Source organism: Musa acuminata, chromosome BXJ3-6, assembly GCF_036884655.1.
Source record: "Musa acuminata AAA Group cultivar baxijiao chromosome BXJ3-6, Cavendish_Baxijiao_AAA, whole genome shotgun sequence".
NCBI lineage: Eukaryota > Viridiplantae > Streptophyta > Magnoliopsida > Zingiberales > Musaceae > Musa > Musa acuminata.
In genome coordinates this window covers 34,171,322-34,195,879 of record NC_088354.1, presented here as the reverse complement: position 1 = coordinate 34,195,879, position 24,558 = coordinate 34,171,322, and the positions used below count along the sequence as shown (strand labels likewise).

General features: G+C 42.1%; 4 protein-coding genes and 2 non-coding genes across 8 annotated transcripts; 1 reads left to right on the top strand and 5 right to left on the bottom strand.

Annotated features, from left to right (window-relative positions):
• LOC135639627 (trihelix transcription factor ENAP1-like) lies at positions 1 to 5,268 on the bottom strand. Of its 2 annotated transcripts, none has more exons than XM_065153470.1 (2): positions 3,559 to 5,263; positions 1 to 191 (listed from the first exon to the last, which is right to left on the bottom strand). In XM_065153470.1, the coding sequence occupies exons 1-2, from the start codon at positions 4,406 to 4,408 to the stop codon at positions 178 to 180; spliced, it is 864 nt and encodes a 287-aa protein (XP_065009542.1). In that variant the 5' UTR covers positions 4,409 to 5,263; the 3' UTR covers positions 1 to 177. The 2 variants fall into 2 exon arrangements, with proteins under 2 accessions (XP_065009542.1, XP_065009541.1); XM_065153469.1 differs by lacking the exon at positions 1 to 191 and adding an exon at positions 730 to 1,955 and having other exon boundaries at positions 3,559 to 5,268.
• Positions 5,269 to 7,074: 1,806 nt separating this feature from the next.
• On the bottom strand, positions 7,075 to 8,071 carry LOC135640381 (uncharacterized). The gene is made up of 2 exons (XM_065154744.1): positions 7,345 to 8,071; positions 7,075 to 7,236 (listed from the first exon to the last, which is right to left on the bottom strand). The coding sequence occupies exon 1, from the start codon at positions 7,901 to 7,903 to the stop codon at positions 7,403 to 7,405; it is 501 nt and encodes a 166-aa protein (XP_065010816.1). The 5' UTR covers positions 7,904 to 8,071; the 3' UTR covers positions 7,075 to 7,236; positions 7,345 to 7,402.
• A 2,190-nt stretch (positions 8,072 to 10,261) lies between these two features.
• On the top strand, positions 10,262 to 13,136 carry LOC103989171 (uncharacterized). Of its 2 annotated transcripts, XM_018828087.2 has the most exons (4): positions 10,262 to 10,381; positions 10,479 to 11,671; positions 11,764 to 12,567; positions 12,649 to 13,136. In XM_018828087.2, the coding sequence occupies exons 2-4, from the start codon at positions 10,544 to 10,546 to the stop codon at positions 12,685 to 12,687; spliced, it is 1,971 nt and encodes a 656-aa protein (XP_018683632.2). In that variant the 5' UTR covers positions 10,262 to 10,381; positions 10,479 to 10,543; the 3' UTR covers positions 12,688 to 13,136. The 2 variants fall into 2 exon arrangements, with proteins under 2 accessions (XP_018683632.2, XP_065013617.1); XM_065157545.1 differs by lacking the exon at positions 10,262 to 10,381 and having other exon boundaries at positions 10,388 to 11,671.
• Positions 13,137 to 13,903: 767 nt separating this feature from the next.
• Positions 13,904 to 18,606, bottom strand: LOC135640380 (CBL-interacting serine/threonine-protein kinase 12-like). Its single transcript, XM_065154743.1, has 2 exons — positions 17,042 to 18,606; positions 13,904 to 14,417 (listed from the first exon to the last, which is right to left on the bottom strand). Exon 1 carries the CDS (start codon positions 18,484 to 18,486, stop codon positions 17,059 to 17,061), a length of 1,428 nt encoding a protein of 475 aa, XP_065010815.1. The 5' UTR covers positions 18,487 to 18,606; the 3' UTR covers positions 13,904 to 14,417; positions 17,042 to 17,058.
• A 2,451-nt stretch (positions 18,607 to 21,057) lies between these two features.
• On the bottom strand, positions 21,058 to 21,142 carry TRNAY-GUA (transfer RNA tyrosine (anticodon GUA)). The gene is given in 2 exon segments: positions 21,058 to 21,093; positions 21,106 to 21,142. It is a non-coding gene; the product is annotated as a tRNA-Tyr (tRNA).
• Positions 21,143 to 23,971: 2,829 nt separating this feature from the next.
• TRNAY-GUA (transfer RNA tyrosine (anticodon GUA)) lies at positions 23,972 to 24,056 on the bottom strand. Its single transcript is given in 2 exon segments — positions 23,972 to 24,007; positions 24,020 to 24,056. It is a non-coding gene; the product is annotated as a tRNA-Tyr (tRNA).
• Between the last annotated feature and the right edge of the window lie 502 nt (positions 24,057 to 24,558).

Sequence of the window (24,558 nt, the reverse complement as noted above, 5' to 3'; positions counted from 1 at the left end):
TTCTGCTGCCTAATGAAAATATATTAAAAGTCGTCAATAATTGTGCATACAAACAAACAAGTGGTGGCGATGTTATGATGTCAAACACATCCTCCAAGTTGAGGATGAAGATGGAGCACCATGGATTCAACACACATCCAAGTCGCAGAATAACTGTGAACCCTTCCTTCCAAAGACCTACATGTAACCATCTGCAACATGAGCAAGTATCATTTATCAGTACCAATCATGTAGAATTCTAATGAACAAAATCGGCGGTAACTCGAATTATTTCCACTAATCAGTAACCATAACAATCTAAATCATCAAAAGGTGGAAGAAGCAATGGCATGAGAAATAAATTGCAAGTTTTCTGCCAAATGAAAGGTCCAGCACGAGCGTTCGGATTTACTGAAATATATATGCTACTTTAACAACAATCACCAATAAGTTGTTTTCGAAATACATATTACACAACAAGAGCAACTAAAGCTTGTAAAGATGAGATTAGCATCTATGGGGGTCATAATATGCCCTTAGGTACCATGTATATTAAAGTGACCTATGTCAAATTTGAGTTGTTAATATGTCCTTAATAAAGGACAATCTCCCCAACTCAAATATGTAGAAATGTCATATGAACTTAAGTAGAATTTGCACATAAAAGAAAACACATGCTCAAATTTTCTTTTACAGAAAGAAAAAGACGAGTGGTAGGGAAATGCAAACCTCGTAGCATGGACATATAAGCAAATATAAAAAGACAATAGTTTTAGATTCTTTAGAACATGGGACTAATTGGAAAAAAAAAATCCTAAAAAACAATGAGAAAATACTTAAATTGCTTGGATGTCGGGAAGCATAGGCAATTGGAAATCGTGAAAGCATTCTGTGATACCAAGGTAACAGGATATTGTGAAAGATACGTAGAAATAATATATGTTATTCAATTAAAGAATGACTGGACCATCATTACCCAGTAATGCTAGAACCACTGCAAATATGATGCAGGAAAGGTCACACAGAACATAGCCATATCCATCACTAACTAGCCTTTGTTAAAACTCAGACATTCATATTCTATGGTCTGCCTTAAATAAAACAGATAACTACTGGCAATGGTAGGTTAGCTAAAGTGTTCAAGATTCAGAAACAAAAACATGAGAGAAACAATCACATAAAATACATGGTTGATTGCAACAGAAGAGCACATTGTGACACACAGAGACATGCACATCCATCAGCACACAAGAAGCCCGAGAAAAATGTCATGAACATTAAACAATGTTCCTGTTATACCTTTGCCACTAGGACTGTTCTGCTTTTCATCTAAAACAAGTGAGATACTATCAAATTTGGTTCTAACAACAAGCAAAAGAGTTGCATGAACTTGCTTTCATGAGGCGGAGGTAACATTTTGGCAATCTAGGAAAAATCTCAATGACAAAGCTAGTTAGACTAGTAAATAGAATTTGCCACATAGCATGACAAGAAGAGGATGTTAATCAGAAAAGCAACTTTTCTAAGACCAACTTCCAAAAGATCGATTATAAGAGGCCATTAGAATGAACTGGGAGACAGTTTCTAAGGAGATTAACCTTTTCAGATATATTCACAGAAATTGCTGCGGTTTAAGGTCAATGGAATGAGAAAATAAGAGATACTTCATTGTCATATGTAGCGGAATCTTTGATGATTGCACAAAGGCTGGACTGGACTCATTTGACACAATCAATATCATGTCGTTTTAGCTCAAGTCAACTGGAGGAGGGGGGGTGAGGGGGGCTCGTCTAAACTTAATATCAGCCAAACCTATCACTGATACAACTTGAACAAAACATAAACCAGCACAGAGTTTGAACAAGGGCGATTCAATTATGATTGCATCAGCGCTTGTGTAGGTGCTGCTCCAGTTATCAAGGGACAAAAGAAGAATCAAGTACAAGACCAAGATTGGTACATAGTCAGACCCAACCCTGTGGAATCATATGAAAAGAAATAAAAACTCAAAGATATCTCTTTGATGCCAAGAGAACGAGAACTATAAAATAAGAGGTAGATGCTAAAAATGTTTCAAAATAATAAATCGTTTCAAATCCCAGATACTCAATCTACAATTTAGTTTGTTACTATTGTTTCTGGCTGGATGGTTTGAAAGAAATACAATACTAAGAGAACAAAATTTAACTGCTCCACAGAGCATTTCTCACATCCATAAGGTAGCCAACGAGTACAATAAAGAGCTAGATTTAGACATTAGGAATTCACATCTCAAAAAAATCTTTATCAATGAACGACATTTCTCGTGAAGTAATTTCGATCTTTGAAATCAAAACTTGGATGAACCACTTTCTCATTCTGACATCATTTTCCCTCTTCAGCCGTTGATACATCAGAAGTACTATTTAGTATCTACTATGTTGATTCCTTAATAAAACAATTCAGCAGAATATTTGAAGTAGCAGAAAAAAAAAATCCAAAGAATTTCTTAACATAAACACTTGAAGAATAACCTTATTGCCAAAAATCATGGTGATAAGCTGAAGTGAGAATGCACACAATGTCTCCATTGTCCACAGAAAATATGCCATTTCAGGCTGGCTCATAACAGACTGATTCAACAAACGAAAAGCAGACCTTGCCAGTCCTACTTAAGCTAAATTTGATATGTACATTTTTAGACTTCTCATCCAAACCAATGTTGACTTGAACACCAATTAATTAAACAGTTCATAATTAACATGTACAACAATTTCATCATTGTGAATGTAAAGAATTTAATGGCTTTGGAGCTATTTTATTATTGTTGGCACCGATCCAACAAACCGGATCATGCCTCCCGTTAGAACATAGATATCTCAGAAAATAGGGGTAAAAGAAATATCAAGTTAACAAAATTCAATCAATCCTAAAACATACAATTTGTAAAGTTTGTTTTGTTCACCATCAAACTATTTGTATTTGACTTCCATTGTCTACCGGGAACTAGAGAGATTGACCAAGGAAATCCAATGTAAACTCCGAAAAACACAAGATGAAAATGATCTCACTTCATTTCGCTAAATTGTCAGAAAGAGAGTAGATAACAATATGTCCATTCATAGTGTTAATGCTAAGCACACCATCACCAATCACATAATAGAAAAACGTATCCAACCATGTACCTCTGCTTTATCATTTATATGCATCCATTATACAGCCTGAAGACGATAAACTCAGTATGTAGGGACTAGCTTGATTGTCAATTGAATTATTATAAGCTCTTCTGAGAATAATCATGCAGCACAGCAGCTAAAATAAATTATTTTCAGGAGTATCAAACTAAAGCTAGAACATTTCTCACTGACAAACTAAAACTAAAAAGTGATCCACCACCATCACATATAAATGATGTGCCTAACACAAATGAATACTGCACGACCAAAATGGAGAAGGAAAAAGAAAAACAAGTTAATTGGAGGAAAATAATATGACTCTCGATCTGCAGCAGCAACCAAACAAACGAGACTAAAAAATTCAAATATGATAATATGCATCAATTACAACAGGGTAAGAAGATGGAGGATCCAGCTGACTTACCAGCATCTGATCGCTTGGCACGCTTAATCTTTGCAAGCTGGACCTGTGAATCCACAAAGATCTGCATCCGCTGGAACTCCAGCTCCTTGGCGAACTCCATCCGCTTCTTCTCCATCTCCATCATTTGCCGCTGCTTCGCCCCCTCGACCCTCTCGTATATCTCAGCAAACCTCTCTATCGCCTTCGCCAGCTCACGGATCCCATCCCCCTCTTTCCCCCGAGCCATTCGCAATCCACCTCCAGACCTGGACGAAGAACCTGACGGCGACTCCAAATCATCATCCTCGTCGTTGTCATCCCCTGCCGCTGCAGCGGCGGCGGCAGCCCGCTGGAAGATCGAGTCGTCCACGGAGATGGAGATTGCCGCACCGCGCCTCTCCCTCGGGTCCACCGGTCGGACTGCTGCGGCGGCAGCAAATGGCAAGGTGGAGCCCTTGCGATGGTAGGGGAGCGGCACGGCGAGCGGGGGTGATGGAGAGGGCTTCTTCGCCGGGGGAGCGGCGGCCGATCCAATGAGGGCATCGAGGCGGGAGAAGAACTGCCACTGGCTGGCAAAGGCGGAGGTGACCCGGGCCTTCTCGATCTTGTACTTCTTCTTGAGGGTGTCGATGCGGTTCTTGCACTGGACGTCGGTGCGGGGCGGGCGGCGGCCGAAGGCACCCCGGCGGCAGTTGACCGCGTCGGCGACGTCCTGCCAGTGTTTCTGCCGGAGGTTCCCGCGTTTGAGCTCGAGGTAGCGGTCACCCCACGCGTCCACCAGCGTCGACGTCTCCCCCTCGCTCCAGCAGTCCTCCCGGTACGGCAACGCCGGGTTCGGCGGCCGCGTCGGAGGCGTCTCCCTACCCTCCATCACCACCAAATACTCAGATCTATCTCAGATCCAAACCTATTCTCTCTCTAATTCGTCTCCCCCTCCCTTGGCGTGTTGGCGACGGAAAGGGAGGAGGGGGAAGAGAGGAGCAATAAAAGAGTGGGGTTGAGAGGGGGAGAGAGAGCGGCGAGGAGGGGGCGCCGGCTGGCGAGGCGAGGCGTGGCACGTGAGGGGCGTGCGAGGGAGGGTTGGGAGTCGCCGGGCGGACGCGTGCGCCGACGTTCGCGCGGGTAGGGTGGGGGCGTGTGATGGGACGGCGTCAGTGGAGGACGGGAAGCGGGGTCCATCGAGGCGACGGGGCATCACCGCCGTTGGTTTTGGGGGACGGGCGGGTGGGTTGACGGGGGGAATCATCGAGGGGCGGGAGGGGGGCGATGATGGGGAGTAAAATTTGCTTTCGGTTGCGACGATGGGATAAGGACGAGGCGCACCGGGGACATGCGGTGCCGTCGGAGATTACGTAATTGCCCCCGCGTAGCACGGAGGCTGGCGGAAGAGGGCGTCAACGGCGCGGGGGAGCGAGGGGCAGAGTTGGGACGATGGGTGGTGGGTGGACGCCTTGAGAGCCTCGGTTGCGTCGCCTGTCGACAGAAAGACAAAGGAGTGGGGAGGCGGAAGCGTGAGCTGTTACCTTTCGCCGTTGATTGGGCGCGGGGGGGGGGGGGTGGTTGGCTTGGCGTTTGGTTCGGGTCGTCGGCTTGTTTTGCGCGCGCGTGGGGGCACCGAGACATGGCATCTCACGGAGCGAGGGAAGTCGGGAGAAGTGGGCCCCCTGCACCCGAGACCACGGCGAGTAACCGGCGCAGTCTGGTTCAGAGTGGTTGACGCTGGCCAACACTCCTTTTCTCTGTCAGCTCTGCCTGGTAAGGGCATGGCTCGGATGGCGAGATCTTGCTTCAAAATTAAGGTTCATTCCGGGTCGGATTTAAAATCCGACCCGTTTAATTAGGTTGGTATTAGTAATTTGCATGGATGGATTCATTATAGTCTCAAATTGAGTGACGGCGACCACATCGCAACGTTGTGCCAATTTGAGCTATCGTGGGCCTGTTTCATAGCTATTCCAGTGCGCCTCACAGAAATGGATTCAGATTACTTGGCACACGCATAATATGTAGACTGAAGACGATGGTTGTGCTGGCACTGTCATGGCATAAATTCGAATGTGCAAGTGGTCCAGTCGACATGAATCCAACCTCGTTTGTACACGCAAATATTGATGGGCATGAGTGCTGTAGATGGTACGTCTATGTCGGCAGTCGACACACTCTATACTCGTAACACGATCGACTCAGCTGACATGTGTAAAACAAGATCCCTGTACACCATGGTTTGGTGAACAGTAAATTACAAGATATACCAACTTCTGATTGCTTTAAAGTTCGCGACAGGGACGTCGTAAAGATGGCAGGAAGGAGAACGCCGAAGGACGAGTCAAATTATTGAGGTAGCTGTAATCAAAGCCTCGAAAAGAACGTTTCATGTCGCTGCAGACATGAGCTGGTGTGACGCACATGTAAGATATTCTATTGGATTCGAGTTCCTCTCTTCGGATGGTCCACCAAGTCCGCCTTGCCCTTCGCTTTCCCTTCCTTCCTTCCTTCCTTCTCCCCCTAAACACTTGTTAGATGTGCTTGGTTGCAGAGGAAACCTCTTCCGTGGTTCGAAGCAAAAGCATGTAAGTAGCATGGTTAAACACTGCAGACTTCCTGGAACAGGAATCGGTGGCCATGGTTCATGGTCTCCATCTGATATTACTCTGCCTTCTCCATTAGCCTGTGGGCATAGTGGCTATCGGTGTCAAACGATGGCAGATTTTGGGTAATTCCAAGTGTCTTATGGCCAATGGGATTCTGAGGAGCATCGGTTTCGGGCATGAAGCAGGATTTTATCTTGGCAAGAAGGACCACAACGAGATCAAGAAAAGGAGATAAGAAGCAGGCAGTGGGGTTGCAATGTATACAAATCAATAATGGAAAAGGTGAAGAGAGAGATATAGGGACTCCAATTTGACAGTGGTGGGTGTAAAGGAGATGATCATTGCTGCGGCTGTGGTCCAGCTGTGTGCATATGTGTGTGCATTCTGATCCAGAATGTGGAACTGCCTTTGGTGTACTACATGGGATAGATATAGTATCCATTCTCAGATATCAGCTTCAGTCATCGCCATTCACGTCTGAGGTCTCCATGGCATATACATGAACCATGGATTGGGAATTTGAACAGGAGATTTGGACGAGAGATGCATAATGTAGGAGAGGTGGGATAAACGTCAAGTTGGGCACCATTTTGAATTGGTCATCTTCTCAACTTGCTCTACTTGTTATTAGATTAGCCAACCCAGTTTAAAGCAACTCTATACATAGAAAACTATGTTAAGATCAGAGTATTCTTTTGATATAAGAAAAAGGTGGCTCCTCTACTTTTTATCATTATATAATATACATAAATCTCTTTGTTTAGTTAGCAGTAGTTTGGGTTTTTCTTGTAACCTGAAAAGATACAGAAGCATATCATATCAAGTTTCTAGATTCATCCTTCCATTAGAATCTACTTAGATCTGATCTTTCTCCCTCTCGCTCTGCTGTAAATTCATGGCTTACAGAATATGGTATCAGATTCGTAAAGAGAACGAGGCGCCGATGGAAGAACAATGATTCATTTATTGTATTCAGGTACTGAGCAAAGGAGAAGATGAACAGTGAAGTGGGGTTTCCTAACCATGCTATCTCTGCCTTGGATTACTGGCCTGCCTCTCTCTGTGTCTCAGTTTAAATCTACCTCCGTGGAACAATCTCTTCGGATCTCTGAAACCCGAGACAGAAATAAGCACCAAAGAAAGTTTTGTAGCATCGAAGAAGGATGGAACAGAATCCAAGAAGTGTATGGATCTTTATAGCGACACATATCATCACCTCATGAAGAAGCTTGAAGAAACAAGAGCTAACAAAGGAAAGCGGTAGACGACCATGTTCAGAGCTCATTCGAGCCCTCGGAGATGCTGTCCAAGTGCGGCCGCCACACGCCCACTCTTCCTCGCCGCTTGTCCCGATAGCTCGACGCCTTCTCCGAGAGGATCTCCGACAGATACCGCTCGTTGAGGAGAAGCATGGTTTTATCAGCTGTGGCCGCATTGCTCTCTCCTTCTTTCTTTCTCCTCCTCCTCCTCCCCCTCGCCGCTGTCGTCTCCTTCACCGGCGCCGACGACGCGACAGGCACGAGGAAGTATATCTTCCCCCTCTGGAGCTCGGCGTCCGGCGGCAGTATCACCGCCTTGGGGGCTTCGACGCCGTCCAGCGATGCCGAGGGCGGCTTGCGGAGGACGTGCTTTGGATAAGCCTGCATGATGTCGCCTGCGCTGACCGTGCCGCTGATCTCCTCCACCCGGCCGCTCGCGTGCACGATGCGGATCACGTCGAGCGCGCCGCAGGGGAGGATGCAGGAGATGCAGCACCTTATGGTGTCCCTCATCATCCTATTTATCTCTCTGCATGTACTCCTCCCTCGTTTTCCGCTTCCCCTCTCTCGGTCTGGCTAAGATCCAGTACAGTGGACAGTAGAGGAAGGAGACTAGGAGGAGAAAGAAATGGGCGAGGAAAAAGGTATCCTTAAAAGAGGGAATGAGTGTCCTCAACTCTCCTCCATCCTTTTCCAGGTTTTATAGTTGGAAAGACGAGCTTTTGCCAAACATGATGGCGTGCTCTTTTGCTTTTGGTGGAGGAAGGATAGAGTGTGAATGTGAGGAGATGGGCATCAATCTCTCTCAACCAGGTCACAACACTGTGGACCCATAGAAAGTTCATGTCACATTGAGTTGATTCGAAAGGACAATCAAGCTCAGTCGACCACCATCCCATCTCGACTGCGTCTTCCTCTGAAAGATGGCAGCGAGAGAACGCGTGCAAACGTGTCGATCGATGGACTGACTCGGGCCGACGGATGGAGCTACGCTCGGCCGACTCAGTCGTCACGACAAGCCGCGCTTGTGGTGTCGCTCACATGGATGTGGCGAAACCGATGCATCTGAACCAATTAACAAACGCGGCAAGTGATGGGTGGAGGTGATGGTTTGTGAATCATGAGGAGTTTGCCAACTCTCTCGGCAACATCCATCATGATGAAGAAGATTCTAAATTCCATGATGAAGCAAAGGAACAGCTATTGGAGCACTGAAATCTCTGAGTCCTTTTTAATGGACTCCATGAATCGAAAGCCGATAGTACATGATGGACGAACAGTAGTGCACAAGTAGTACTACTTTAGATGGTTTTTTATTGCTTCCATGCTAATGCTTCTGATCCACCAAGAAGATTCTATATAGAAATCCCATCGTCTCCCTCTTCCGATATATATTATACGCGTTCTACTAGACGCATGTCCATTGCTTGTTTGTCAACACCAGTTAAATCGATGGCAATAATGGAGAATTAATATCATTAGTTCTTCCAAACAATTGGCGTTCTATTCATGCATCATCTTCGATCTATATTTACCGTATAATTAATTACTCATCTATGTATATGTTGCATTATCCTCATAGATTTTTGATGCATCTCCCAGTGGCTGAAGCGAAGAGTCTTGGACAGATTTGCTTGGCATGCTTCGAAGCACAGCCTGTCATCATCATTTATTTATTGCTGTCTCAATATAATCGAGCCTAACTCTGTGACCATAAAGTATGGAGGAATTGAAGGAACAGATGTCTCAGACTCGAAATGCTCGACTCTCGTATTTGAATCCTCCTCGTTTTCATTGAAATATGTTTCTTTTCTTGATATTAATCCTCTAAGTTGCTTTCACTGCAGCACTCTTCCTCGATTCCTTGCATGCAAGCTTCGTCTTTCAAACACGACACTAAATCCCCAGATAATATTTGTCCATGCTTTTTGATGTTTCGGATGTGATGCTCTTTGAAAAGATGGTACTGGTGGCAACTCAGGTTCATTTCTTCCCTTTTTCACCTTTGCCTGTGGGGACTTCAATTGTTCTTCTTCTCCATGATTGTTGATAGCCTCAAAATTGATTGATAGACGCCACTGATCGCACAGAAACAAAGGCTGGTGGGGAGCAGCAGCTTCCTGTTCTTGTCCTCCCTGAGCTGCTGCAAGTCAGCACTGCAGGCAAACCGTGATCTTGCTTGCAGAACTCGGGGTCACCATTGACGGTGTAAGACAAGCATCTACCGATATGTCCACAAGAATCCGAGAAAAGTTGTTGCCGTGTTTTATAGCTCATAATGTTCCGGCATCTCCATGATTACATTGCATTTATGGATGAACTTGCAGCTTCATATCTGTTTTAGATATGGACATATCTCTCGCAAGCAACCCATCGCAATATTTCTTCTTTGTCATCTACCTCCAGCGATCAAGACTGTGACAGAGCAGCACGTACTACGCGGGTAAGGATCCATTTCGCATCCTTACTCCTGTGTGATTTGGCGGAACAGCATCCGGTGATCGTGCTTTGAGATATGTGCGTGCTTTGAGATGTGTACGGGCTAATCCAATAGAATCTGGACCAGCCCGGAATGTTCGATTTGGGCTGCAAACATGGAGATCAGATGAATGAGTAATCGTCGACGGTCAACGGTAACCTCGTGCTCACGACCGACGGGAATAACTGCGCCATGACTTCAAATGGATGCCGAAGTCAAAGTTTCCTCCTACCGTTGACGCGCTTCCAGGTGATTTCTAAGTTCACGTGCTGTCTCTTCGCAGGATCTGGTGGCCCCCAGTGGTCTGGGACGTGGCCGTTGGAACGACGAAACACTGTGAAGGTCGTCTGTCTTCGACACGATCATTACGCCTTTACGAACAGTTCCACGAACACAGTAACAGTATAATCCTTGCACCCTTTCCACCCGCGACTATTGTTCTGTCCCGGCGACTGACTCACATCAATATAAGAGGTGACCAAAAGGAGACTATCCTGCGTCGCTTCCAGCCCGATGTTTGTTCCTTTTAATGTGTAGTTGAGATTAGAAAGAATCTTTTATATTGCTCTCCATCCTTCCATCTGAGGAGTAATCTGGTGCTAGTTTTGCCAGGATTTGATCGAATGAAGGATTAGGGTTTGGATACTGATCGATGCGCAGAGATTCTGAAGAATCTGATGGAGGACAAGAGGATCGACTTGGATGCACCCCTCCTTTCCGTCCGGAGATTCTCCGCCGGGGCGGCTTCTCCGGCTCCGTCCGTGTCCAAAGAGGAGGAGGGCGATCGACGGCCTCCACCACCGAGGAGGTCGTCTCTGCCTTTCTACAAGTCGGACTTGAAGTCGGGTCCGGTTCGCGTCCCCGGCGTCGTCCCCTTCGTTTGGGAGCAGACTCCTGGCCAGCCCAAGGAGGGGTCCGTTCCCACCTCCGATGGGAAGCCACTGCCGTCGCCGAAGCCGCCTCCTGGTAAGATTCTGAAACAAAAGGAGCCGGATTTATCGCGAGCCGCTGCGGCGCCGGCTGCGAAGCTTGGCAATAGCGTCCGGACTCGTAAAGCTGTGGCCTTTGCCTGCGATGGTGGCACTGCCATATCCCCCGAGTCGCCTGTAGACGCTCCTAAGAATGTAGAGGTTCGGAAGGTACAAAATAAGCTGATACAGGAGTCGGTTCCAGCGGCAAACAACCTAGAAGAAGAAGGAGGAGGAGGAGATGACGACGACGATGCCTTCTCCGATGCGCTCGATACGCTATCACGGGCGGAGTCCTTGTTAATGAATTGCAGCGTCAGTGGCGTCAGTGGAATGCCAGATGCGGCCAAGCTCTCTGGAAGCGTTCCAAAGGATCCCCAGGTCCGGAACTTCATGATGGAGAGGTTCTTGCCCGCTGCCCAGGCGATGGTTTGCGAGTCGACGCAATACACCTTCAGGAAAGCCGCTGGGCCTCCACGTGAAGCCACCAAACCCGTCGAAAGGGTTGCAATCAATGATCGCAATAGGAGGCCACCGGCTCCTATGCCTTATCATAACAAGCCTGATTACTTTCCGCAGTATGCCAAGGAGCTTGAGGAAGGGGATAGCAATGATGACGATGAGGATGACGAGGACTCTGATGATGATGCTGGCCATATGCCATCGAAAGCTTGTGGATTGCTTTCCAGGTTTTGTCTAAAGAAATCCTTTTGTCTGCTAAATCCCGTCCCAGGAATGAAGGATCGCGGACGCCTGCCTCCACCACCAAGGGGAACAACTAGAGACCCTCAGATATGGAACTTGCATCGCTTATCTCTTGGTCCAGTTGAAGATGAGGTAATTAGTAGTGTAGATGCTGGTTTATCTGAATATTTGCTTTTGCTTTGGCCTGTTATTGATCACTGTGATTTTGCAACCTTCTTGTTTAGAATTCGTGGGAAACTGTTTATAGGCACAAATTAGGGCAGAATTATCGACCTCAAGTGGCAGAGGTGAGTAAATTGAGGAGTGAATCTGATTCCCAGACAGCTGATGGTTCAGTGACTGGAGGGTCATCTCCTTATCAGAATGAAGGGAATGATTTTCTTGGAAATCCAAGAAGCAAGAGTAGCAAGACTGATGATTCTGATGCGGGTGATAAAGACATCAACCGTTGGGAAACAAATCATAGCAGCAGCCGAATTGGTTTGGGCTCCATGAGCCCTGCTCTGGAGAAGACACTTTATATTGATTTAGCGAATAGGCCAGGATCTTCGGATTCGAAGTCGAGTTCTTTCAACACTGTCAAAGATACAAGGAGTATGCTGAGCTCTGGTGAGGTTGGTACAGGAAGTAGGAGGATGGAAGAGAGTTTCGTTGCTGAAGCTTGTGAAGTCTCCAAGGCTGCTGAGCCTGTTCTACCTTTCTCTTCAGAGAAACCAAATCATATGGATATGAATGGTGATGATAACCATAAGCATGTTGATAATGATAGAGATCCACTGCATCTGAGCGACGACGACCTCAATCCTTTGCGGTCACTTCTGCCTCCACCATTGCCCAAGTCACCATCTGAGTCCTGGCTCTCTCGCACTTTGCCTTCTGTGAGGTCTAAAAATCCAGCTCCCCGGTCATTGCTAGGTGTTCAACCTCTGCCTAGAAAACAAACCTTGCAGGCATCTTCCGCTGATATTAAACAGGAAACAAGTGTTGAACCTTCAGAACCACTACGTCGCCAGATTCTGTTTGCTGAGGTATTCCTTCCTTTCTGGAACCAATTATGGCTATGAGATGTTGTAATTGGCTAACCAGTCCGTTCTTGTATCCTTCTATAGGTGCTGGCAAAATATGAATCTCCAAAGTCAGAAAATTGAGGTGCAAGCTTTTGGTTTCTCGCATACGCGCATCGATATGCCACTTGCTAGTTGCAATACCAAAAGGACAGGAAAAGGTACATAGAAACCAATTTTGACTTGGATTCTACATTCCTCTGTACTTAACTACTATAATTGTAAATGGCATGAAATTATTTTGTTTCCATCTGGTAATCTCAAATGCACTTGCCAGGTTATGTTTCCACTTCATAGCTACTCAACAATATAAAATTTCTTGTACAATTATGAATACATTTCAAGGAAAGGATAACTCGACACATCGTCTAAGTTAATCAAAGCTGTAACACAAATACAATATGCGTGTCATTGTAATCCAGTTACAACTCTCAACTGGGTGTACGTAATATACTAGAAGATGTATATGTTTCCATGAATCGATTGTGTATTTATGAATCATTTTGTTGAAATGCATATGATTCCTTTTTTCACCTATGGCAGAAAATGTTTGCATAACATGAGTTACTGAGAAGTTCAGATATCTTTTTGCTGGCAGTATTGAAGATTAGAAATGTTTTAGCTGATATTCACATACCATTTGCAAATAATCATAAACAAGCCTTGATTTTGCCTAGCAATAGAAACAAAATCACTTTACTGTGTGAACCACCTCCATCTCTGTAGAAATCCATTCACAAAAGGCATTCGTAAATTGATGGAATTCACACCCATATTCTCAAAGACAATTTGACCACAAACACATCCTTCTTTAGGATGTGTTGTTAGATTTCTTGTTTGAACTGCTTCTTGTTGTATCTTGCTTGGATAAAAGCACTCTTTGCTGTGCAGATCTGCAAATAAGGTCTAACCAGCCTGGAATGCTTCTGGACTGGCCGATCGTAGTTAGTAGATTAGATGATCTAATCTGTGATTGAAAAAGGCTGATCATCTATGGGATAAATTCATATTATCTGTCTTTTTGACATTTTAAAGGATCCTTCCTGTAGAGTTACTCAGATACATCTGTGTACAAGAGGGCAAATAAAGAAGCACATAAGAATTATACATAACATATAGAGCAGCTCTTTGGAGTTTGGAAGATGATGGCTTCTGCAGTAAGGAAGTGGCGATTAGGATAAACACAGTTGCAGTAATAACCAGTAGACAGTAGCTGATTTGTAGATAGAAGCAGCATTAACTACATGTAAGTAGGAAAAGAAATGCTCATCAAAAGAGATGATGAGTTCTTGAGGTTGGAGGAAGACATGATTAGGAAGGCATTTTGAGTAAATGTTAGATTTAGAAGCAGCGCGATTAGAAGGATGCATGCCAATTTCAGATTATAATGCAGTGTCATAGCAGCTTGTATCTTCTTGAGATCCTTTCAAGAAAAGCTCTTCATGTCATTCAAATGATATCTACACAGATCTCTTTGTTTTCTTGCAAGCAGCAACATCACAAGTAGACCTCAACTAATGGCTCAAAATAAAACCACCAGGCCATGATAGACAACCACATAGATCAACACATTGTAACATCATAATATTAGTAGTTTCCCAAAGCTTTTGTAGTTCTTCATCATGTAAAGCTGGATACGAGGTCACTGACGGTAGCTCCCCCAATGGCTTCGAGCATGAAGTGGCTCACGAAGAACGGTCTAGTGCACCAAGTTAGAATTAACTGGTCATCGACCGAAAAAAACACCTCCCCAGCTCCTGTGTCAATGGCTGAACTCGCAATCAAAGCTTTGAGATTGAAGGCCTCAAATAAACCTGTAGAATAGAAGGAAGTTGCTAAATAGTCAGTAGAGTATTATTTAAGGGGAAAAATTTTGGGGAAAAAGGGCAAAGCATAATATTGAATGTTGTAGTTTAAGATGGGGATTAGTCAGAACCAAATCAACTTATCAAAGAGGTTAGAACTCAATAGCTGCTTGCAGAGCCAAGTCAGGTTGTGCTTAAAAGGTAACCATCCAATGCATGTATCAACCATTTCAATTGTCATAGCAGACATTAATAAGAAGGCTTTAAATGAGAATAGACTCTTTCAAGCATGCCAGATGTGCAATGTAGGGTAAGTTAGAGGGATGCAGATGTATTCTGCAGCCTGAGACACTCAAACCTTGTTAAGATGGCCCAGCCTAATCTTATGTGGAACTAACTAGATTGATTGTCATTGGCAACAATACTGAAATTTCACAAAATTTGTGTTATCTTCCCATCTGAAAGCCAAAAAAAAAAAGAATGAAATGATGATAATGTCTTAACGGCCTAATGAGAGGTCTGTATCCACTTGATATACTTCCGGTGCAATAATCCATAAGGTGCTCAAAAGGAAGATAGAAAAGGAAATCTAGAAATAAAAGGAATGTTAGAATGTGTTTCTGCATTTTTCTGCTGCCTTTATTAAACAAATTTCTCCAAGAACAAAAGCTAATAGAATCCAAGGCCACAGATTCAGTAGTATCAGATGAGGTGACCTGATTTATCTTTGCTCTGCTAAATCAACTTGAAAGTAGCCATAATCAATGAGCAGAGGCAAACTGTCTTATACATGCCAAGGTTTACACAATGATCACTCCAAAAACAATAATGTTGTACAAGTTGGAGGGAAAAAGAAATGCATGCTGACTATAAATGGCCAGATATCCAGATAGGTCTAAAGCTATTTGCAGAGTCCCCTATTGAAAGGATTGCCTACAAATTTGGAAGTCTGACACTCGGGATAACCAGCGTTGAATCTTTCAAAGTAATCCTGTGTGCCCAGCAAGACTATGCGGCTCATAGCTTAAAGAGACATGAAATAAATGGAATATCTAGGATATTTCAAATTATTAAGTCTTCAATATAAACAAATCATTTATCAAAAGATCTAAGCATGAATGGAACTTCAGGAGTCCTAACTCAGTATAGTAAATTAATTGGATCAAAACGAAAAATCATGACACCACAAAGTTCCTTCTATCATGACATTGTTTAAAAAGGTGCATCCTTGTGCACTTCTGTCTTAGCACAATCACTACTTTTTAAGTGAAGAGTTGTCATTTTCTAGGGATATCTTTCCAGTGTTTTAAAGTAATTTGTAATTAACAACCAAATATTTCTTATCTGATATGAACTTTTGTTTAATAATTTTAAGAGGTTGGATTTTTTGGCTTCCTCATATCTTCGATAATCCTGGCACAGCATCATCTATTTCCTATCCTCAGAACTTTATTGGCATCACTATTTCATAGATGGTATGCAGTCTTTAACTATAGGGAACAAATTGGCTACACAAAATACACTTGAATATACAAACTCTAATACCTCATCAAGAAAGCTAAAATTAAATCATATATTTAGGTGGCTTATTCCTAAACTTCCAGTGATTGTCTAAACTATCATTTGGAATCTCTGATACTAAGGTCTTATCACATCAAAGGAATAGGTCATCAATTCCAATGAGGTCTTGAAGGTCATTTCACTAAGACATAATCATATTTTTGATAGTTATTTATTTGTTTGTGAAGGAATAAGTAACTATCTCATCAACTAAAGAAAAATTTAAAAAAATCACAAAATATGTTGTTACTAATTTAGGATGTGAGGGTAACAATTTTCTGACAAATCAACATAATTCTGAAATTGTAAGAATCATGATTCTATAGTGCCTAAAAAACCTTTTGTGGTTGTGAAGGAATGAGTCATTATCTCAACTACTAAAGAAATAAAAATAAATAAATTATTCTTGATTTAGGATGCGGACTTCCTGAAAAATCACAATGTAAAAAAATAATTTAATTATGTAGTCTTCAAATTCTACCAAAAGTGAAATTATAGATCCTCATTATATCAGTTAAGGTATGCATGCACAAACTAAGATTCTTCTTCTTATTATCAAACTAATTACATAGTTTCTATACTTAAAAAAATTATATTAAGATTCTTATAATTTTAAAAGTAAAATAAATAATTTTATTTATCTTAACGTGATCATCTGCATTGACGAAAAAAGTATAACACGTAACCCTACGTGTTGGATTGATGCAAAAGTGACATATAAAAAAATAATTTCTACATCCTTGGGATGTTGAAATTATTTTTTTTTATAAAATAATTAGAAATGAAGAAAATATTGAAATTATCTAGTGTGTGGTATTTGTGTTTTCTATTAGAACAAATGAAATTATTTATTTTATTTTTAGAACTATAAAATTTTAATAAATTTTTTAAGAACCGAGATCGAGATGCTAATAGGGTTTAAGTACAAAAGATAATATGTCATTAGTCCTTCTATTATCTAATCGATAATATTAAACATTGATTAAAGGTAAGAGAAAAAAATAATAGTAACAGCATAAATGAAAAACCTGTGAAATAGCATAAATGTTGTGGTATTGGAAGAAGTTATTTACCTTCTTTCTTGTCTCTGTTAATGAGCGGTTTTAAGTCCGTGCGCCGACTCGTACACGAGATGGCGCAACCCAGGCTTCAGCTCCTCGTTGCAGAACTCTTCGTACGCCCCTCGGTCTCCTGCTTTCTTCTTCACCTCAACCACCACGATCGATGGTGTGAGCTCGAATATCTCTGCTGCAATGGTCAACGGCCCCTTCTCCCCTTCTCTCGTGCCTTCCAAGCTCACTCGACAATCCTTTCGCCTCACCGTGAAACTCACCACCTTGGCGATCTCCTCCAACTTTGATACAATCGCTGATACAGGCTCCTTGGAGAGGAACCTGGTCTCCTCTCCGGCCTCTTCGAACAACCCTGAGAGGTCAAACCCCCTGGAGAAGGAGATGATATCAAACGCATTGAGACTTGGCGGCCTCGGCATCTGCCGCATCCGCTTCGCAGCGGACGATGATGCGGAGCAGGAGACAGCCGAGCAGTCGGAGTCGGTTTCCCACACGGATGTCGCGTCGCCCTGGAGTTCATCGTTAGTCTGGAGTTGGGGATTGTCCTGGGTTTGTAATTGGTCGTCATCCTTATAGAATTGGACATGGCGGAAGCCTTTCTTGAACCACTTGTTCTCCATGATCTCCGAGATGGTGATCCGGGTCCGGGAATTGGTGTCAAGAAGGCGGTGTAGAAGCCGCTCGAGGTCCGGCGAGAACCACCTCGGGCACCTGAAATCGCCCTTGTAGATCTTTCTGTACATCGTGACGATATTTTGGTCTTGGAACGGGAGGTAGCCGGCCATCAACACGAAGAGTATGACGCCGCAGGACCAAATGTCGACCTTGGCGCCGTCGTAGCCCCTCCTCGACAGCACTTCCGGCGCGACATACGCCGGCGTCCCGCATAAGGTGTGCAGCAGGCCGTCGCCGCCGCGGCTCTGCTCCGCCACGGCCGAGAGCCCAAAGTCGGAGACCTTGAGGTCGCCGTTCTCGTCGACCAGCAGGTTCTCAGGCTTGAGGTCGCGGTGGAAGACGCCGCGGGCGTGGCAGAACGCCACGGCGGAGATGAGCTGCTGGAAATAGCGGCGGGCGGTGTCTTCCCGGAGCCGGCCCTTGGCGACGCGGGAGAAGAGCTCACCGCCGCGGACGTACTCCATGACGAAGTAGATCTTAGTCTTGGTGGCCATGACCTCGAATAGTTGCACGATGTAGGGGTGGCGGACACGGCGGAGGATGGCGATCTCGCGCTTGATGTGCGCGACGAGCCCGCACTTGATGATCTTCTCCTTATCCAGGGCCTTGATCGCCACAAGCTCGTCGGTGCTGATGTTGCGGGCGACGTAGACCTTGGCGAAGGTCCCGGCGCCCAGGAGCTTCCCCACCTCGAAGCGACCGAGCAGGAGTTTGGGCTCCTTCTTCCTCTTCTCCGGATGGTTCCCCGCAGCCGTCGAGGACGCCGCCATGGAAAACGAGGGCTCTGGTATTCCAACGACGACCTCGAAGCTATCGAGGAGCAGCTCCGTCCCTTTCTCCTCTTCTTCTCCTTGAGAACCCAAACTGAGAAAGGGGCTTTGGAGAAGAAAGCAAATGGAACAAGAGAATGGGAAAAGGTGGGGATTTGTGGTGGTATATATAGAGGCGATGGCGGTAGATTAGAGAGCGAGAAGAAGACGAAGAAGAAATGGCCGATTTGAATCGGAAGGGACGGAAAAGAAGTCGTCAACGAGTGCCACTCTTTAGGACACACCACCGCCTTAACAGTTCTTTAAGGATACCCTCGCTCCACCCCCTATATTCTTGTGTACAAACACACAGTTGGCTCCACCTTCTTTAGCGAGTGGAGAATTGGTATATTGTGCGGGTGCTGTTTCATCGACGGGAACAAGTAACCAATAAGGCTCGGAAGAACGAGGCTTGAGTAGCGATCTACGACACGACACCCCCAAGTTAGAGGCGATTCGTGCCTCAAGTTGTCCTATTACGGCTCGCGACCCCATGGCCCTGAAGCACGACGAGAGGCGCAACGAGTGAGTGGATGCCAACGCATGCCAAACTCGGAGCGTTAAGAGCGAGTTGGTCGTCTAAATATTGTTTTTCCTACATATTTTATTTGAATCTCGAGAAAATAGATAGATATTTATCATAGTGTATATTGCATTATAATAAACATCGATCTGACCGACAAATAGTTGCCATTATGGATAGTGCATTATAATAGACATCCATTTACGAACTTACGGAATTTAATTTCCACTAGTAGAATTGATTATCGAATTTTACTGAATCAATATATCCTTTCCTTTTTGTAGATTGGGATTTTGAATTGATGTACGATTCAGAAACCTTTACGTCACTCTGAGACTGATTAGGTGTCTCCACTTCATTTTGGATAAGGTGAAATACACAGTCAAATACACGTCATTTACGTATTTTTAGTAGTTGAATACGTGGACACCACAAGGATAGATCAGAATAAATAAATAAATAAATAAATAAATAAATCGATTTTGGATATTATATTTTTGTCTTACGAGGCGTGCATGATCTCGTCGTTCGTAGATGGCCATTGGACGATTGACATTTAGACTTAGCTTGCAATGGAGCTTCTGGCTTTGACTTTATTTTAGGGTTCTTTTAAAATACGTTTTGACTAAGAAATGCCTCTTCTTAGATCCAACATTATTTCGTATAAACTATTTTTATAATATTTTATAATAATTCATTGTTAAGATTAAAGCAAACTTAGGCATTTCAAAGAACACTTGAATTTATGAGTTGTGACTCATAAATGAAATAATCTAAAATCATTTACCAACTCTGAATACAAGTAATATAATTCATCTCTTCCAAATTCCTAACCATTCTTACTCACATCTGCCAACATAATCAAATTTTGCTTTGTGGCTTGTCGGATGATTTACCTCAGAAAAAAAAATCTTTTGTTTCTTTTTTTTTATTTCCCCAAAGAAAGACATATTATTTTTTTGAAAAATTATATCTTTTAATTTGAATAATATCTAAAATACCCCTAGGCTCTTGTCCTTATTTTTTTCATAAATTTTGAATTTTTATAATGTTTTCATTTGATTCATTTATAATGTGTTTTCAAGAGCATCCCAACATTTTTATTGAGGTAAATTTATGATATCATATTTTTAGGCTTATAATAGATTTCATTGAGGCTATGATTCCATTTAGATCATTTTATAGTATTTTTGGGTATGTTTTATAGAGTTTTTATTGTGATGGTCAAAGTATTATAACGAACTAAGTTTTTATTCCTATTTAGGTTATGTTATTCCTAAGTATTATAAATATTTATTTGAATCTTAGTATGATGTATTAAATGCCTTTTAGTGTGTTTTGATCCCATTTAGCTCATTTTTAATGTTTTCCTTATTACGTATTTTGGTTGAGGTGCTAAAAACATGGTAAAACTATTGAAAAACATGATAAGTGATATCATATTTTTCACTTTGATTGTTATGGCTCAAATCATTATGATACTAAAATTCTACAATAGATATATATGTGTGTGTGTGTGAATAAGAGAAAAATATAAGACTATATAAAATGGATAAATTCTTAAAAAAATCTCTCTTTTTGGACCTTTTTGTACGAATGTGCCCTTATTCTCAATTTTTTCAAATGATATTCTTGATATTTATATTCTCATAAATGTCTCTTGTGATTATCGACCACTTATCGTGAGGCCTCGTTACCTTTTGTTATGTTGGTCGCTCGATCATCCCCACACATTGTGATCATCGACCTTCGTGATTTTCACCCATTGCCCTTTGCCCTTCTTTCTTCATCGCTTTTGATCATCATTTTCATTATGCGAGTTTTCAAATTAATATACAAGATAAAATCTTATTTGAAAAAAAATTATAAGATTTCAATGCATGATTTATATGTAAATTAAATAAACGTAGAAAAATATGTAAATCTAATTATAAGATTTTCAAATTAGTATACAGGACCAAATCCAATACGAAATGGAAAAGAAAAAGACAAAAAATTGCAAACAAATTTCCGACCTGCCGGATTCGAACCAGCGACCTAAGGATTTAACTGAACAACTACAGTCCTCCGCTCTGCCAACTGAGCTAAGGTCGGTAATATATTTAAGTTGATAATTAATTTAATAGTTATTTAACTGTACAACTACTCGATCGAGCCTTCCACCGACAATTAAACTTACACGAATGTTTGAGCCCGAACTAAACCGAATTAATTTTACGGTTCGGTTCGATTTAAGTAAGGTAGCTCGAATCTGAATCGATTCAGACCAGAGGTGCGGCTCGACGATCAGACGAAGAGACTGTGCCTATCTTCCGCGCGACAAGTGCGGGACGGCGGGCGAGCTTGGGATGCGATCGGAAGAAACAATTGATGCGGGTTTCAAACATGGAGGCCTCGACGGCGAAAAATGGTTCCGCAGCCTTGAGATGTAGGCCTTCGGACCTTTATTGGATTGGTTCATTACAATATTTGGCCTCTTTCTGAAACCCATTGATGCCCCAATCGTTCCCTGTAATTGACAAATCCGTCATCGTTTGTAGGCCGCTTTATCTCTCAACCTCCGGCGATGATAGAGCCGGAGAACATGAGCATTGCCAATGTCGTCGATGGGGATGACGTGGAAGAACCTGTGGCGGAGCCTCGAGGTTGACGCTGGCGGTGTCACAATGGACGGCGGGCTGGGGCATGTTCTCAGGGCTGCGGACGGTGATCAAGGTCATAACCTGGTTTCGCAGTGGAAGTTTGGACCTCGACCCTTGCCAGGTAAACCTTCATCACTGCTCTTCTTTTGATGAATTTCTTTCGTGCAATCTGACTTAGAATTTGCCTTCTTTTCTTGTGAATTTGGTCACTGTTTCTTTGAGAGAATATCTTGTGGAAAGCTTTAGTTTGTTAAAAGGACAAAGAATGATCCATATGGCAGTGAAAGATAAGCGGAAACTGTTAGGAAGAATACGGATACCTTTTGATCTATCGAAAAAAAGAAGAGAAAAACGATTACTTTTTCCCCGAAATATATGACTTGTATCTGTCTTCATGTGTCAGAAGAACTTTGATGTATCAACTCAATTATGATCGAACGTTTCAGAATCACAACTACTGATAATTGCCACAACTACTAATAATTGCCAGTATATTGCTTGCATTATATCATTTGTTTTTAAGTGGGAAACTAGCTGGCTTTATTTGATAGCATATGAACTCGTTAGGCTCCGCAGCTGAGTGCCATCCTGGAAATAGACAGTTTGGTATCAGGATTAGGAGCATACCATGTTAGCTGAAGCCTCAAGGACCGGAGGAAGAATAATGGACACCTCACTCTTTACAGCAGTGATTGTTCAACAAATTAATCATAGAGTAATGCATTTGCTTTTGGGGGTTATGAGGAAATTTGAATCTGCATCTTCTGTCTATTTAGAGGTCAGTTGGACGTCGAGTGTGTTTCTCAGAGCTTACAAGGGTTCCAAGAGTTACATATTGGTCCATTCTTGATTGTTGTTATTGGATATTGGTATTGGAGAAAAGATCGTAATTGACATTTGATTATTACTGCAAATAATCCTTTGTGATTGTGAGAATGAAAAGGAAAAAGATACATCAGTTTCTTGGACTTGGCATTGCTAATGTATGATTTATAATGTATGATTTATAATGTTTTCATTTGATTCATTTATAATGTTTTTTCAAGAGCATCACAACATTTTTATTGAGGTAAGTTTATGATATCATATTTTTAGGCTTATAATAGATTTCATTGAGGCTATGATTCCATTTAGATCATTTATAGTATTTTTGGGTATGTTTTATAGAGTTTTTATTGTGATTGTCAAAATATTATAACGAACTAAGTTTTTATTCCTATTTAGGTTATGTTAACCCTAAGTATTATAAATATTTATTTGAATCTTAGTATGATATATTAAATGCCTTTTAGTGTGTTTTGATCCCATTTAACTCATTTTTAATGTTTTCCTTATTACGTATTTTGGTTGAGGTGCTAAAAACATGGTAAAACTATTGAAAAACATGATAAGTGATATCATATTTTTCACTTTGATTGTTATGGCTCAAATCATTATGATACTAAATTTTTAAGCTCAAAGTTGATTTTATTATGGTTATGAGATTATTTGTATCATTTATAACATTTTTAAGTAGACTTTATAGTATTTTGTTTCGGTGGCCAAGACGCTACAAAGTCAAAATTCTACGATAGATCAAAAACATTATAACAAGCCATAACAAATCAAAAAGATACCACTATGATAGGTGAGAAGTAATTTAGATATTACTCAAAATAAAGAATGCTAATTGGAAAAAACAAAAATAGGAATGCCTTTTGAGAAAAATAAACAAGAAAGATTTTTTTTAAAGAAAAGTCTCTTATATTATTTCAAATGAAGTACAATATATATATATATATATATATAATGGATAAATTATTAAAAAAATCTCTCTTTTTGGACCTTTTCTATGAAGAAGGTGCTCTTATTCTCAATTTTTTCAAATGATATTCTTGATATTTATATTCTCATAAATGTCTCTTGTCATTATCGACTACTTATTGTGAGGCCTCGTTACCTTTTGTCATGTTGGTCGCTCGATCATCCTCATGTATCGTGATCATCGACCTTGGTGCTTTTCACCCATTACCCTTTGCCATTCTTTCTTCATCGCTTTTGACCATCATTTTCATTATGCCAGGTTTTCAAATTAATATACAAGATTAAAACTTATTTGAAAAAAAATTTATAAGATTTTCAATGTATGATTTATATTGTTCCAAACAAAGGATAATAATAACAAAAATTAAGTAAACCTAGAAAAATATGTAAATCTAATTATAAGATTTTCAAATTAGTATACAGGACCAAATCCTATACCAAATGGAAAAGAAAAAGACAAAAATTATAATTACAAATTTCCGACCTGCCGGATTCGAACCAGCGACCTAAGGATTTATCTGAACGACTACAATCCTCCGCTCTGCCAACTGAGCTAAAGTCGGTGGTGTATTTAAGATGATCATTAATATATATTAGATCGAACTTTCCACCCACGGTTAAACTTACACGAATGTTTGAGCCCGAACTAAACCGAATTAATTTTCCGGTTCGGTTCGATTTAAGTAAGGTAGCTCGAATCTGAATCGATTCAGACCAGAGGTGCGGCTCGACGATCAGAGGAAGAGACTGTGCCTATCTTCGGCGCGAGAACTGCGGGTCGGCGGGCGAGCTTGCGATGCGATCGGAAGAAACAATTGATGCGGGTTTCAAACATGGAGGCCTCGACGGCGATAAAAGGTTCCACAGCCGTGAGATGTAGGCCTTCGGACCTTTATTGGATTGGTTCATTACAGTATTTCGGCTCTTTCTGAAACCCATTGATGCCCCAATCGTTCCCAGTAATTGAGAAATCCGTCATCGTTTGTCGTCCGCTTCATCTCTCAACCTCCGGCGATGATAGAGCCGGAGAACATGAGCATTGCCAATGTCGTCGATGGGGATGAC

Bases quoted from the DNA above. Each gene is read 5' to 3' on its own strand.
- LOC135639627 (XM_065153469.1), bottom strand. From the start codon at position 4,408: ATGGAGGGTAGGGAGACGCCTCCGACGCGGCCGCCGAACCCGGCGTTG. The intron at 1,956-3,558 runs GTAAGTCAGCTG...ATGATTCCACAG, and splicing joins TGCCAAGCGATCAGATGCTG to GGTTGGGTCTGACTATGTAC.
- LOC135640381 (XM_065154744.1), bottom strand. From the start codon at position 7,903: ATGATGAGGGACACCATAAGGTGCTGCATCTCCTGCATCCTCCCCTGC.
- LOC103989171 (XM_018828087.2), top strand. From the start codon at position 10,544: ATGGAGGACAAGAGGATCGACTTGGATGCACCCCTCCTTTCCGTCCGG. The intron at 11,672-11,763 runs GTAATTAGTAGT...CTTCTTGTTTAG, and splicing joins TTGGTCCAGTTGAAGATGAG to AATTCGTGGGAAACTGTTTA. The intron at 12,568-12,648 runs GTATTCCTTCCT...ATCCTTCTATAG, and splicing joins GCCAGATTCTGTTTGCTGAG to GTGCTGGCAAAATATGAATC.
- LOC135640380 (XM_065154743.1), bottom strand. From the start codon at position 18,486: ATGGCGGCGTCCTCGACGGCTGCGGGGAACCATCCGGAGAAGAGGAAG.